Below are 15798 nucleotides of genomic sequence, written 5' to 3'. Positions count from 1 at the left end.
GGTTCACAAAAACTGTTAAAATCTAACGTGAACAGCACAACTCTTTACGCATTCAGAAATTATTTTCCCATGTCTGTTGTTTAAAGGGAAATTTATTAATTTCAGTCTCTGAACACTTGAATTGTTGTTTTTTCTTGAGTTTCTTAATATTGTTGTTTTGAGACGATTTTATGGATAATGACATACTAATACAAGTTTGCCCACTCCAACCAATACATTTAAAAAATGTGTTAAAAGAACACTTAATGCTGGAACTGGAAGATATTTTAATGGGACTGTGAAGTCTCTGTAAACAAAGTTGTCCTCCAAAAATTTTTAATTATCAAAATGAAAATTATTTAGCTAATTTAATCCGTCCCACGATTAATTGAATTATCGATTATTGCAACAGGTTTTTATACTTAGCAGCATCCAGACTATGATCAGAAAGGTAGAGATTAAAAACCGCTGCAGATGAGGAAATCAGATTCTTTGGTTGACACTTAAGTCAAATTAAATGTTTTTCTTCACTGCAGCTTTTAAACAGGTTAATTTAATACTTGTTTTTGTCAAAATTATTGTAAATCTAGGCTTCAAATCTGATGCACTACAGATTAAGTGGCTCAATCTGAATACATACATTTTGTAACAGTAGACTTTGAAGTTTTGTTCAGGTGGGCGATCCTTTCTCGTTACCTTTTCCTGCAAGATAATTTGTCTCATGGTGACATAAATGTAATATGTGGGCAAAGAGCACTTCAGGGAGACATGAAACGCTTCGTTTGAAGCATACCTCCTCCTTACTTCCACCTTTTCTCTCTTGATGGATGAAGACCATCTCACAGGAGCCAGCCTCGGTCTAATTTAAGGTTTCAGCGCGGGTTTGCTCTAATTAAATCCTTAATGAGCCCCCTTGATGTGGAGTTGCATGAAACACAGAAGGGACCTTCCTCTGCGCCAGCCGGCCTCCGCAGAGCGACTCGGAAGAAGAGTTGTTTTCAGCTCCGACCTGTTGAAGGATTCTGGGGCAGCCTATTCTCCTTCATCGGACCCCCTCCCTCCTCTCCGGACCTCCAGCTCCATCCAGCCAGGGTATTTTTAGTCCGCTGCGTGCTCCCTTGAAAGCCAATAACCTCCTTTCGAACAACTTGTCAACACACAAACACACTCTTAGCTTTTCATACACAGGAAAAAAAACGAGATGTTAAATGCTTCTCCTTTCATCCTAAAGCCAAGTAGGCTTTATTTTCACCTAGGAAGTGGTCGGGGTCTTGTTCGTAAGAGGAAAAGTATGCTAGCACATCAGAGCAGTGGAAAGATTAGGTTGGGAAAACAAGCTTTATGAGGTTTTTGTTTCCAGACACGTTAATGTTGTAAAGTCAGACTCAGATTAATTGCTGCATTTTTGCATCGCAAATCAGGTGTTCAGATCGGTGTGTTATCATGTGTTGTGGTGGAGTTTGATTTGATGAAATCAACTTTTCTTCTGTAAGCAGGAAAAATGCTGCTCAATTTGCACATAATTAAATATACATGACATTATTTTCATCTGTTTTTGCTTGCTGTCTCCGATCGCTCCATTAACACCAGGTTGAACCCAATTCCATCTGTCGTCTATAAATCAGTTAATTGCATGATAAACTAAAACTGAGTTTGATCATTTCCATTTGGTTGGTTGTTTTTCTAATGTCTCTCTTTTCCACCAAACACTGGATGACAAAACTCTGGTGCATTGGTCTCAACTGAACCTTTTTTGAGACAGAGACATCAGTATCCATTTTATCTGTTGCTTTAGCTGTTTCTTTATGTATTTTGGGATTTTTAAAATGTCTTCCAGGTTCAGTGGTAGTCACAAATGCAAAAAAACAAAACAAAAGTATATATTTACCCATGTTTTTGTTTTATTATCCCAAAGGGAAATTTGATGTCATAACTCATGTCATTCAGTAGCAGTCAGTCTCGCGTCGAATCTAAAGTAGCCTCTGACTAAAGACTGTTGCTCTATATCAGTCTGACATGTTAACATCTGAATTTTTGGGCAGCATTTCACATCATAAATTGTTGCCACTAGCTGCTAACCTGTCTCATTTGCTTTTGCCTCTCCCATTTCAATCTTTGTGTGGCTGTATTGTTAAGTTGGGTAGAGAGACTCTTTTTCAACCAACAGACACAATCTGGCACTGGTCAAATAAATGTATATGTTTTGTTCATTTTGATGCCTAATTTACCACCATCTTCCTCACTTCTATAAATTCTGCAGACTCTGCTGCTCAGTTTGTAAGACAGACTGAGGTCAAACTCCCTTGACCTCACACTCACTGAGTTAAATTTGTCTGTTAAGGCCGATGAGTCCAGACTTTGTGCGGGAGTTTTTGGGTGGATTATTTTTTAAAATGCTTCCATGTGGGATTAGTTTTTGATCTGTATTGTTACAAACATCTAATAAAAGCTGCACAATCCAATTTCAGGTTGTATTCAAGCCTTGGTTGTTTTTTGGTTTGAAGGTTAGACGTTAAACCTGGCTGGGGTTTTATTTCCAGCAGTGGACTCGTATGCCTGCGATTAGTATCAGGTGTAACCAAGCAACCCGGGCTTTTTTAAGGCTGCTCATCTCCACTCTCTCTTATCAATTATAGAGTCTCCAAGCAGCAGACCTTTTTTTTACATTAGTGTATTTTCTACTTGCCGAGGAAAGAAAGCAATTGTATTTGGAGACTTTTTGATTGCAAGGATAATTTGTTAGTTTTAATGATTTAGTTTAACTGCAGAGCTGAATAATTGCATAACAAACTGATTCAGTTATTTTAAAAGCAACAAAGTTAGTTTTCCTATTGGCACTTAGTAATTTTTTAACATTTTGCTTTCGGTCCAGTGAATATAACTGGTCCGATTTACATCCATCTTGTGTTCAGGAGGCGAAGGGTATTGTGTTGGTTATGTGGCATTTGTTTGGTCATGTGACGTTGATTGTGTCTCTTATTGAAAAGATTTGTAAATATCAGTTATTGGCCCAAATGTTCCTTATCTGTGCATCTCTTATTTGTTTAATACTTCCAAGATTGGGACATTTGTTACATTTTCAGTGGCTGCGGTTTAAATTCACTCTGCACTGAGTCAAACGAAACAACCCCTTTGAAAAATCTGTTCCCCTCCTCACCTGTGGTGGCGCTGCACTAAGAACTACGAAAGGAAACGCCTTCAAATTCCGACAGAATTTGCATCAAGTGAAGCTAAAAATACCAATTAAGTTCTGAATGGAACATATTTACAGACAAACAAGGTTTGTCATCTAATATGCAAAATGTTAATATTTTTGTGCGGTTTTGGCTTAATTAGTGCTTTGAGTTTGTTGTTCTTAAAAGAAGTTGGGATTTTTAAGTTTATGTACTCCAGTGACATATTAATCAATTACTGAATTAGTTAATGATCATTTGAATAATTGATTAATGGGGATTAACTGTTTAAGCCCTAGTCAACGGTACAAACATTTAAATCCCACCTTTTGGGAAGGCTTGAATTCAGGCCTGATTTGTTTTGCAGCACAGCCTCCTTGTTCCTCAAAGGGGGTGAAATCTAGGCCATCCTCTCAGAAAACAGAAGAGACGGGAGGTGGAGACAAGTGAGCGAGTGAAAGTTCCTCTGAAGGATGAAGAGGAGCAGCGCAGGGTTTGGGTATATTTATACCACCCTGTCTACGGAGCCCCACTTTCTAATTAACTCCGAATTAACTTGTGACGAGTCGAGGGTGGGCAGCTTGGATCCGTGGCTGCAGATATAAACGTCTCTTCTCTTATTAGCCCAATTTGTCGGGCCTCTGAGGGCCCCCGCCGGCGCTCCTCTTAGCCGCCCCGGAAAGTCCAGCATCTGCTCCCCAGAACCGTTTTTGCTGCACATCAAAGCTGCAGCATCGGACTTATCTGGGATGATGGAGAAAAGATCTCCAGGGTCTCCTGCAGCCAGCAGGCGGTGATGACATACTTAAAGACTTGTTTGAGAAACTGTCACTGGAACATGTTTATTGTCTTGTGTTGTTATATAAAGTGTAACACAGAAACGAATGAAAGAGATGAAAGCAGGCTGTTTGTTAGTTTCATCAGGTATTACAATCAAAACACAAGGGCATAACTCTAAGGCTGGAACTGGCGATTATTATAGTTATTTATTATTCAACCAAATAATTGAAAAAGAAATTAACATATTCTAGAGATTTTTCATTTAATTACAGAAATGTTTCTTTTATAATATTAGAAATACAGTATATTAAAATATACAAATGTAGCCAACAGACTTCTGATTATGTTATGCATGTATGTTTTTTACATTTTATGTCACTTATGGCTATATTTGTGTTTACTAAAATTTAACACCTTGGATGGAGTCGCTTCTCAACCACTAAGCTACTTCCTCTTGGGGATCAATAAAGTATATTCTACTCTACTCTAAATGAACAAATAAATTAATTTTTTAAATAACAAAATTTTCTTTTTCTTAACTTTTAATGCAACAACAAGCATTCCTTTAATGTATGTTTGTATATACAGCACACAATCTACCTGCAGCTAAAAAACAATACTTGAAACATCAACATGTGAAAAGTTCAGCCCTTTCTGCTTGACTCAACATCAATATTAGTGATCTGTTGATTAATAATAGCAAACAGTGCTTAATAGGAGAATTTGAACAAGGTTGACTAAAACGGAGGACTTTTGGTTATAATTAATATTTAATAATATTTATAATACTTGCTAAGCCTGGTGGTTGGGCAGTCGTTCATCCAGTAGCCCGCCATGTTTTTGAGTTAAAAAACATTTAAAGTTGACAGGACATTTTAAAATATCACTTGATAATTACCTTTATGTGTTATTAAAAGATTGGAAGATTAATACCTGAACACCAGTGCTTAGCCTGGGGGGCACAAGTACAGCCTGGTGGCCCGCCAGGCTTATAATACACTGGAGGAAAGCCAGTATATTTTGTAGACTTCTGGCTTAATTACTGCTCTGAGTGTGTTCTTTCAATAAATCCCCCTTTCTCAGAGACTCTATATTCCAGTAAACAATTAATCTACCACTAAATGAGTTGATCGATTTAATAATCGATCAATCACTATTAATCTGATTAATTGTTTGAGCACTACATGACTGTTTGTTTGTGTTTCCATTACCATGGTGGTCCGGTAGCATCTCCAAGGTCGGAACTTGTCTGTTCCTCTTCGTCTGCATCTGTCTCACTCTCCGTCTCTTCCTCTGTCCCTGTGACTAATGACAGGCTCCTCCGCTCGTTTCCTTATATAGAGCCACACTGTATGATCTGCCTCAGATTGGGGCAGTGCAAACACTCACCGAGTCCTGCAGGATTCAGGTGCCCCTTTGTAACATTAAGATCAACATTTAACAAGCATTTCCTCTTTAGCTCATTCGATTCTGTGTCTTTTAGTCAGAGTGGACTGGGCGTAGTTAGAGATCTTCATGTTAACATAAAGATTTGTAGCAAAAATGTTGTTTTTGTGACTTTATTACTTTTATTTCTAACAAAAAGATGGTGACTATTTCTCGCTTATGCTAGATTTATGAGCAGTGCTATGAAAAAGTTTGTGTCCCCTAGAATGTTTCTTCAGTTTTTCCTACTGTTCTGAGACCCGCCAGGCTGAACATATTAATGCATATTAAGATATATTTGGTGTTTGAACTATTAAAATACAATCAAGTATTTTGAAAGGGGATCTAAAGTTTCGGTGGATTTCATCTGTTTGTGGGTGACATATCAGACCGAATACAATACAGCAGGTTGTATTCGGTCTGTATTGTATATTGGTCTGCATATTGATAAGCTTTTATCAATATGCTTGATAAAAGCTTCAAACATATTGAAGCTTTTATCAATATGCCAGGATATCTGCAGGATAAGCTCATTAACAATGTCATTGTCAACTACTGAACATCCCATTGAAACACCTTTGTGGAGTGTTTGTGGTATTGAGAGTTTTGGGAGTAAAGCTCCTTTGCTTGATTTTGTGGAGTTCTTATTTTTGTTTAAAGTAGTAGTTTAAAATAATTACCAGACAATTCATCACATCAATGAGGTATTTGCTAAGCTTTGTGCCTGGTTGCCATCTTGGGCCAAAGAGCCTACTTTTGTATTATATTTGCTTTTTGTAACAAATGCCAACAAAGCCTGTGAATCCCCCAAGAGTTCTTATTATAGACTGGTTGAGTAAGGAGAAACTTTCTCCCTCTCTTGCCCCCCCCCACCTCACACACACACACACACACACACACACACACACACACACACACACACACACACACGCACACACGCATGGCCGTTCATCAGACCTAGTTATCGACATTGGGAGATCTCTCCTTAAATGGTAGACTGCCCAGGGCCCTGCGTCTGTTTCCACCACGCAGACTAAATGAAGTCCAGGTCTGGGAATAGCCTTTTAAAGAGGAGGGGAATGCTGGATGGAAAGAAAAGTAAAAAAAAAAAATGAGAGAGAGTTGTAGAGGAAAAATGATGGTGAGAGGCCCTGGAAAGGTTTTGACCTTTAAAGATAATGTAATTGAATAGAAACAAATAGAATGATTAATTCAGTTGTTGATTAATTTATCACTTATTTTCATGATTGTGTAAAAAGAACTGCAGATTTTACATTTTAATTCTATTCACACAATATTAGAGACACATTAAATGATGCACAGAAACATTTTATTGCCTAAAATGCAATAACAGCATTCCTTTAATGTACGCTCGATCATTTGTCAAAGGACGCACCTACAGCTAAATCCATTAATAAGTGATTTAGCTGGTGTCTAATATAGATATAGTTTTTGCACTGGGTGAAGTTAAAACAATGGCGTTTTGGGTAGAACATATTTACAAAGATTTTTTATTTTTTATCTTAAATGCTAAATGTTTATATTTCTGGTACAGTTTTTCCTTAATTACTTTGTGCTTTGTTCTTCCAAGAAGTTGACATTTTTAGAGTCAACCCCTGTTGATTAATTGATTACTAAGTTAGTTACTGATCATTTGAATAATTGATTAATCACGATTAATTTGGTTAATCATTCCAGCCCTAATCAACAGTTCAAATTCCAACCTTTGACGGCTTGAATTTAGGCCTGATTTGTTTGGCAGCACAAAATTATTGCTCTGTGTTAGCACACCCTTAAACGGAAACTGATAATAAAAGAATTGTCCTTTTTATTTTATTGCTAAAGCTACATACATTCCTGTCACCAGCAAAGGTAAAACTTAACAACTTTAAGTAAATTTCTGTTTGTTCTTTAGGAATTTTCCTGCTGTTTTCTCATTTCCACTCTTGAGTTCATGATAAATATTTGAAAGAAACAGTTAAGCCCAATGTTATTCCTACCCATAATAGTGCAAAGGAAGTTTAAATTAGAATTTGTATCTCTGTGAATTAGTTTGGGCTTCAGCTTATAGGATACTGACAAGAAGTTAGACTTTTTGGCTTTCGAGTGAAATTTCAGGATCACCCTAAAATGCACTGAAACATTCCCAGGTGACCTACTCTAATACCTTAAATGCACATGAATGTTTAAGTACTTTTTAATACAACTTATTGTTCACTGACATAAACCTAAAATTAACAGGAGGTAAATCGACCAATAATTTTTCTGCTTGGTATTTAAACAGATTTATAAAAGCACGCCTAAGGGAGCTGCAGAAGGAGTCTGCAGCTCCCTGCTTACTCTGAAGGAGTAAGTTTTCCGGACTAAATATTTTCGTTCCCAGTAAAACATCTTGTCCCGGTTAAAGTCTTTCAAAACTTCGTGGGAGACGGTTTTTACTCTCTAACATCAAACATGAGTTCCTAAAGATGTGGTGCAATGTTTGCAGTGAAACACGGTGGTGGCACAGTGGAGCTTTGGGGTCATTTTTCCACAGGTTGAAAGTCTGGGTTTTTCTTGAGGTGGTTGAAATGTTGTACAACTCTAAATGCATCTAACAATTATTAACAACTGTTAACCAATTTTTGCTAGAAAGCAAAATTCTAGCGAAATTTAGCTTTCTAGAAGAACATACTTGGGGTCTCCTGAAGAGGGCTCTGAGTTAGAAATTTTCTACTAATCTGAAAGATTTGGAGACGATACTGATATTAAATGTTTTTATTTGATCAAAGGAACTAAAGTGTTGGTGTACACTGGGTTATCAGAGGTGAAATCATTCTAACACCCTTGTTCTTTCTGCTTTCCTCATAGCGGTCACTTTCCACTGCGGTCTTGAACATTTTGGAAATGGAAGACTTTTTAAAGTTGTTTCAAATCTATTAATTGTATTCATTTCCTTTTTCTTTCAGACTGAAAATCTGCAGAAAGTATGGCTGAAAGAATTTTTTGAGGTAAGACGCAAACTCAAATATTCAGCAGTGATTCCATTAGTTTTAGATGACATTAGACTGCATTACCCAGCATGCAAGTGTCTCTGCTTATAAAGAGAAATAGATTCTGTGGTTTTGTCCATCAGGACATAAATTGATCACTTAATGGAAAGTAATTTCTGAACAGTTTCCCTGATGATGTGCATGAATGAATCTGTGTCAAGTTTCAGTTTTTTTTTTATGTCACATTACAATTTGAGTTTGCATCTGGCACTTTTGTTAATGCTGTATTTAAAACACATTATTGTTTTTCTGTCCTGATTTATATATATTGCATGTCAGAATTGCATGGAAATGTATTAGAATGTCATTGTTGAAGCCTTTTGAACATGTTCATGAAACTGAGTGAACCCTATATTCATTTCTTGTTTTGATATATTTATTTCCCTCTTGCTAATTCTTCCTTTTAACTATTTTTTTATGTCAGTAAGGCAGGTTTCCATTGAGCTATTTGCTGGTTTACTGTGGTGTTATGTGCAGTTTATCTCAAAACTGACAACCTAAGGAGAGTTTGATCGTCAGCAGCAGTGAAAGTGAAAGTGATGTGTCAAGGAAAATTGACAGTCTGTCAAAGATTCGACAGGATTTCCATTGGTTCTCAAATTTTTTAGCTTCTAATCCACATAGAAAAAGAGCATTGTGACCCAGATTATCTGAACTAGATTATAGAGACTGTGGAAATGGCTTCCATGTTGTTTTCTCTATTTACTTGGAAAGCAATGATCTCTGTGAAATGTTTGAGTAAAATACCTCCTGGAAACACCTTGTAGGTAAAAAATTCTCCATTTCTGCCTGTCAAACCTTTATCTTTTATCTATTTTAATGTGTAAAGATTCAGACTTAAAATGAGTTTGCATCTGCTTATTGTTTCCTTCATGTCTCTCAAGCATTTCCCCATTTTTTTGGGTTACAACCACAAACTTCAATCAGATAGTGGTGCATAATTGTGAAGTGAAAGAAAAAATTTGCAATGTTATAAAAATTAAATGAAAAGAAATGCATTTAACCCGGATACCTCTACATAAAGTTAATCTTCGAGATGGAGAACAAAACGGCTAGGTGATTATTTGTGTTGCGCAGCGCTCTTACTTCCGCCTTCGAGATGTTGATGAACATTGTAGTTTTAAACATTCAGTCAGTACTACAGGTTGACATCAAAGCTTCTGGATGTGTTAGTGGCCTAGTCAAAGTCTGGACATATCTCTTATTGAGTTGCAGTTCTCAGGCTATTTCTATCCAATCTGACTGAGGTTGAGATACTTTGTAAAGAAGAACAGGGGAAAACATCTTGATGTCTGCTGGTAGAAACTTTACCCCAAACTACTTGCAGCTGTAGTTGTAGTTATATATAAAAATCATTGACTTGAGGTTGATGGGGATTTTTTGTGTTGTTCCACATAAAGTTTGTGGTTTTAATAGGAAAAATTGTGAAAAACTCGTGGGGGTGCCAATGCTTTTGGAAGCCAGAAAGAAATCTTTTGTCTTGGAACTAAAACAAATGCACAATCATTAATCAGATTCTTCTTCTTCTGTGGTATTGAGTGAGACAATGGATGTGTGCTCTGCCTGCACCTTCAGCTGTTATGCACCTACATGACCACAAACGCTGCAGATCAGCAGATTGATTTCCTTCTTGTTTTCCAGCTGTGCATGAGAGCTGAAGCACAGATGTGTTGGTGGAGCTGGTATCTTGCCATTTTCATGACCTAATTGCATTTCTTTCTTTTCTTTTTTGTTTCTTTTTACAAACATTTGAGCTCAGTCATGTTTCATATCACAATGCTTCACCTGCTGAGGAACCCCTGACTAACCACCAACTGTTTCCACTGGGTTAAGGGAAGCGAGGCAGCTGAACCTCATAACTCCTGTCAGAAAGTGCTGTTGAATGCGATAGAAAAGAGAGATTGAATGAGACGATAACGAAGCAAAAACAGCATTCGATCAGTTAAGAAAGATGCCAACATGGGGTCCATTGAGGTCAGTTAACCCTTTGTCGCCTGATTGAAGGAAGCGATGTATCGAGAGAAACCCACGCTGGCCGCAGGGGGAACATGCAAACTCCACACAAAGGTCTCAGCTAGAGACTAAGCGCCAAATTACTGCGCTGTTACTTTTGAAAACAATTTGGATAAAGATAAAAACTCTATTCTTTTTCTTTCTTTGTCTGATGATTTAGTAGATGCTTGTTCCTCTTTCGTGTCACAAAATGAGGGGCACAGCTAACGATGGTTTTTCTAATTGATTGGTTTATTGAATGAATAAATTGGCATGTTCTGCAGATTTTGCATACAATTTGTATACAATATTAGACATACATTAAAAATTAAACAAATAATTAAATTTCTTTTTTATACTGGAAAATAAATTTTATTACCTAACATTAAAAAATGTAGCATTCCTTTAGTAAATGCTTTGATCATTTGTTGCAAAGGATGCATCTGCAGCTAAAAGAACTAATAATTGGACAGAAAAAAGTGATTTTTTTCTGCGGGTGAAGCTAAAACTAAACCATTTTGAGGAGTTCTGGGTGGAACATTTTTATAGATTTTGTACATTTTGGGCCTAATTATTGCTCTGTATGTTGTCAAATTACTTTTTTAAAAGTCTGGATACTCCAGTTAACACATATTTCAATAATTGATTATTGGTAATTAGTCCCTTCAATCGTTTCAGCCCTACATGAAACCAAAACTCAGTTTTTTGTTAAAACATCAGCAAACAATGTCGTTTCTGACTCACATCATTTGTTCTGACCTGGGTGTGGCTTCTTCTTGTATGAGTGGCCTTTCAGTTCATGTAGGACTCGCATCCCTTTGGATGATGATGTGAAGGTTCAAAGGTCGCCTCCTGATATCTTGTCGGGTTCATTTTGTAATTTTTTTATATGATGTCACATTAGGAAGGAGGGAGTTTAAGCTGCTTTAATGTTAGAAAATTAACACAATGAAGGTTATTTCCTGTTTTTTTTACCTTGTAGTTAAACATCCAATCATGCTTAGAAAATAAAAGTTCAACCAACTATCCAAATATATCACTGGCAAGCAGAGTTTGAATGCATAACACTTAAGATATTGCATACTGCTGACATGCAGCCTTCGTTACGGTTGCACAATTCGATATGTTGTGCAGAAGAATCCCTCCAGCAGAGATGGCAGCAGCGGATCCAGAGCTAAATCATGCATGCTCATCAGCAGTTGTGCAATTCTTGCGTCACTGATCAACACCCTGAGGCCAAAAATAATCGTTTCTGGTAGTAGCGTGTAAGCGTTGTAGCAGCCAGTCTGTCGACAAGAACAGATTTTGAAGGTTGAGTTGGTGATATTTTTTCAACAGGAAGTGGTTTGACCTAGAGAAATTTTCCATTCGCCGCTTTATTGAAGAAGAAAAGCAAAGAATTGCTGCATGAGAGGCAGAAATTAATTTTCTCTTCATGAATTAGAAGCACATCATGCAATTATATCCAATCACTGTTAGTTGTTGGATATATTCATGTTTTCAAAGAAATGATGTCCTTGTCAACCCAACAGAGTTTACTGCAGTTGATGATTTTTGCAAAAGTTAGTTTGAATAATAACTTTCCAGCAAATATTTTTTTTTTAATTAAAGATGATTGAGGTTTTTTTGCCTGCAGTGTAAAGCAGCAAGCAGTCTCTAAATAGATCGATATATTTTCAGCTTTCTGCAACCCAAACTTCACTTTCAAGTTGACGACTGTCGGCGTGCCTAAAGCAGGTAGATGTCAAAACAGCTCATCACAGAACAGCCTGAAGTTTCCATTCACTCACCGAATCTCATAACGAAACTGAACTTTTCTTGATTTGCTTGAATTGTTGCTGCTTGAGGCCAGAAGGCCTTGTATGAGTGGATATAAATTTTCTGTTTAAGTAGTTTTACAGGTTGGCAGAGGAGAAACGGTGAGAGTTTCTGTAATCACTCTATTCATAATGTAGTTTTTCTGAGGAACTGAGTTACTTTGAGTGCAGATCTTTGCTCAGTTTGCTGATAACTCACTTTTATTTTTGCTGCTGAGAAATGAATGAAACTCTGTCATTAAATTAAATTTAATTCGGATCTGAAATACTGTATTCATCCCGTAGAGAAGTTAAATGTCACCATGTAAACTAGGTGTATTCAGAGAGTCGTGGACAGTGATGCTTTGGTCAGGAAGGATCTCCTGGAGCAGTCAGGTTTGCAACAAAACGGAAGAGGCCTCTGACCGTAGACTGTTGCTTTTAAATGCTAACAGCTCAGTGTCCTGACATCAAAGACAATATTTCACAGTTATATGACCTGGATGAAACAAGCACTGCTAATCTATCTCATTTGTTTTTGCTGCTCCTCTTTAAATCTTTGACCAGCCGAATTGTTAGGACGCTGGGCAGAGAGACGTTGGAGTAGGGGATATGATCCTTCTCTTTTAAGATCGATGGAAGAAATAGTTTGCACTTCCTCCTTCTCTCTGCTCTGCATCTTTGAAGCCTCCTTTTCTACTCCTATTTGTGGATTTAGGGTCAAAGTTCAGGTATTTTTTTAGCTTTTTATATGTTAACTTCAAATTGCAAAGTGTTTGTTCTTTGGAGGTCCAGATCCGTCGTTTCAGGAAGAACTTATTTCAGTTTCTAGATGAACAAGTATTAGCAATTTTCAGATTTAATTGGTACAAAAGAAAACAAGTTTTTCTACAGAAAGTCGTGTTTAATGTAATAAAATTGGAACTTTCTGCTTAAGAGAACTCTGGATGACTGGCTTCTTTCAGTGAGTTTTCACTTTCAGTCAGAGTTACTGGTAAATCATGGCCACATACCAAACTAATAGATTAATGGATTTCCTCATATTAACTGAAAATGCATAAAACAGATTGAGGATAATGCAGAGCTAATAACCAACAAGTGAATACTGATATTCATGATTAGATTTCCTGCTATCTGCCAGAACACTAAGAGCCTCTTAATGGCTGTTTTATATTTTCCAGATCAATAACGGGGATTTTGTCGAGTCTTATGATGTCCGAAACGGGAAAACACTGTTAGTTGATTCTCTTTAAATGAACTTTTGTATCAAGAAACTGAAACCAGAACGCTAATTTAAGTAACCGTACCCCGTGGGTTTTATGTGATCGCTCACAGCAAAGTAGCAAAGATAAATGTTTTATTTTAAAATGTTTTTATAAATAGAAATCTGTGAAGGAGTGATGTGGATTTGTGTTCTATCCCACCGAGTAAAATTCACGTTTCTCTGCAACTACAGCTGCAAAAAACTGAAACTGATTAGATGGAAATCTGTTAGCATCAGTTTTTCAGGATTCACAAAGGTTTTGCCTGCTAAATGTTTAATTTATGGGTGACTTTTATGAACAATATGCTTTTTATTTTTTTTTACATATATTTTTGAAAACAATCAGTATAACAGGAATCCATTAATCTGTGAGAAAATCGATCTCCTCTGCCTCCCTGTGGTTCATATGCAGAAATACACTACTCTGTCATAAACAATCAATCATAGGAGGATCTTAAGACTGCCAATAAGGCTCATGTATGTGCTGCTCACAGCATTCCCCTTGCTATCTGTTATGCTACAGTTAGTTCCTCACATTGAGTCTGCTGGGAATGCTAAGGCTGTTTTGCATAATCACTAACAATGGCTGATAAATGATTAAACTGTTTCTACTCCATTAGCACACTGAGGAGTGCATACACAAACTTGATTGACAGCGCTAAGACCATTCTCCTTATTCTGATTGGTTATATTTGACCTGGAGCAATGCATTTCTGAAGGTGAAATTTTCCACTGACGATTTGTCTTGTTATACTGTCAAAACATAGTGTCAGTTTTCACAAATATATGAAAAAAATGTTTAGAAAACCTGAATACTGCAACCTTAAATAAAGGTAAACAGGAGAAAGTGAATGAAAATGTTGAAAACTGCGTATCCTTTCCCTTCCACTTCACAGTAACACACAACTTTGTGTTGGTTTGTCACGTAAAATGCTAACAAAATGCATCAAATCTTGCGGTTTCAGTGTGACAACACGTGGAGGTTCAAGGGTTATGAATACTGTGTGTGCTGTGTGATGTAAGCAGAGCTGCTGCTCTGAACTCGGTGACCATTATTGGTCATCAAGTTATTCATTCAAAATGAATCCTCAGGAGTTTCATTTTGACATCACAACTTTGTTTATATTAACACAAGAAGACAAGCTATAGATTTAAACACACAGAAGGTTTTTCACTGCATTTCTTTTTGTGTTTTATTTATTGTTCTATAGAGTCGATTCTTGCACATATAGAAATAAAGTCGTTCTCAAAGCCGGAAGATTCGGAATCTGTTTTTATTGCCTCTCTGCAGAATGGACTGTAATGCATCAGAGAAATGTCACAAGGGGGTGACTGTACAGAAAATCCCCCTCATTGCTCCATTTTTCCCTCAACTTCCCTGCGGTTTCCATTGAACACACTTGAAGGGTGTTATAGTTGGACGCAGACTGGTTACAATAAACAGAGCTGCTCCCAGCAGAGCACATAAACAGGGGAGAGAAGACTTTGAACTGCTCACGCCCAGCTGTGCAGCGCCTCGGATCGAAATGCCGTCTCCGCTGGCTGGATTCCTCCATCATCTGATGATGCCTTACAGGAAGGGATAGTGCCTTCGTTTGTGGGAACTAAATACTGATAAGGACGCTTGGATTAGGATTTAATAATGTAGATCAACATAAAGCAGAGCATAATTACGAAGTACAATGAAAAATTACTTTAGTTTTTGAAGACCTTTTTTTCTTTTTGCAAATAAAAATCTGAAAAGTGTGACCTTCATTTGTGTTTAGCTTCCCAGAGTTGATAATCTGCCAGACACTTACATAAAAAAAGTGACATTTCTGCTCATTATTCTTTGCAGAACAAGTCAGAGTCAGTAAAATTAAACTAAGAAATAAGATCTGGACTCTCATCTCATCAAGGATTTTTGGTCTAGTTTGTAGTGCAAATATCTGGGTATATAAGACAAAACTAACTTACAAATAACTTTTCAGCAAGATATAGAAGCTTGTTTTACAATATATAGATGGAAAAGTCCTGGCCCCTGATCCTAGTTCATTTAATTTAAAATCAGACATTTTTCCCATGTTATAATTAAAATAATCTGCCAATGGGACGAGTATTTCTCTCTGCGATTCTTTTTTTCTTGCAACTCTTCTGTAGAAATCAGATTTGGGAAGTATATGACTAATAGCTGCGTGGCAACACGGCCCATGCTTTATGTCAACCAGGTGAAGCTAAAACTGACACTTCAGGACTTATTGGACAAAACATATTTACAGACAAAGAAGCTTTTTTTTAAAAAAACTTAAAAGCAGAACATTTATATTTTGCATGGAGTTTGGCTTAATTACTGTTCCAAGTATATTTTCTTTCTGCAA

General features: G+C 36.9%; 1 protein-coding gene across 2 annotated transcripts in view; it reads left to right on the top strand.

Annotated features, from left to right (window-relative positions):
• The window catches only part of LOC129359605 (inositol polyphosphate-5-phosphatase A-like), a 151743-nt gene that overhangs the window by 25917 nt on the left and 110028 nt on the right, over nt 1–15798 (top strand). For both annotated transcript variants that reach the window (XM_055029349.1, XM_055029348.1), the window contains exon 2: nt 8306–8347. In XM_055029349.1, the coding sequence (XP_054885324.1) occupies nt 8306–8347 (42 nt within the window). The remainder of the gene's footprint in view (nt 1–8305; nt 8348–15798) is intronic.

The sequence above is a fragment of the Poeciliopsis prolifica genome, unplaced genomic scaffold, assembly GCF_027474105.1.
Source record: "Poeciliopsis prolifica strain line A6 unplaced genomic scaffold, Auburn_PproV2 SCAFFOLD005, whole genome shotgun sequence".
Lineage (NCBI taxonomy): Eukaryota > Metazoa > Chordata > Actinopteri > Cyprinodontiformes > Poeciliidae > Poeciliopsis > Poeciliopsis prolifica.
This window is presented reverse-complemented; position numbering and strand designations above follow the sequence as displayed.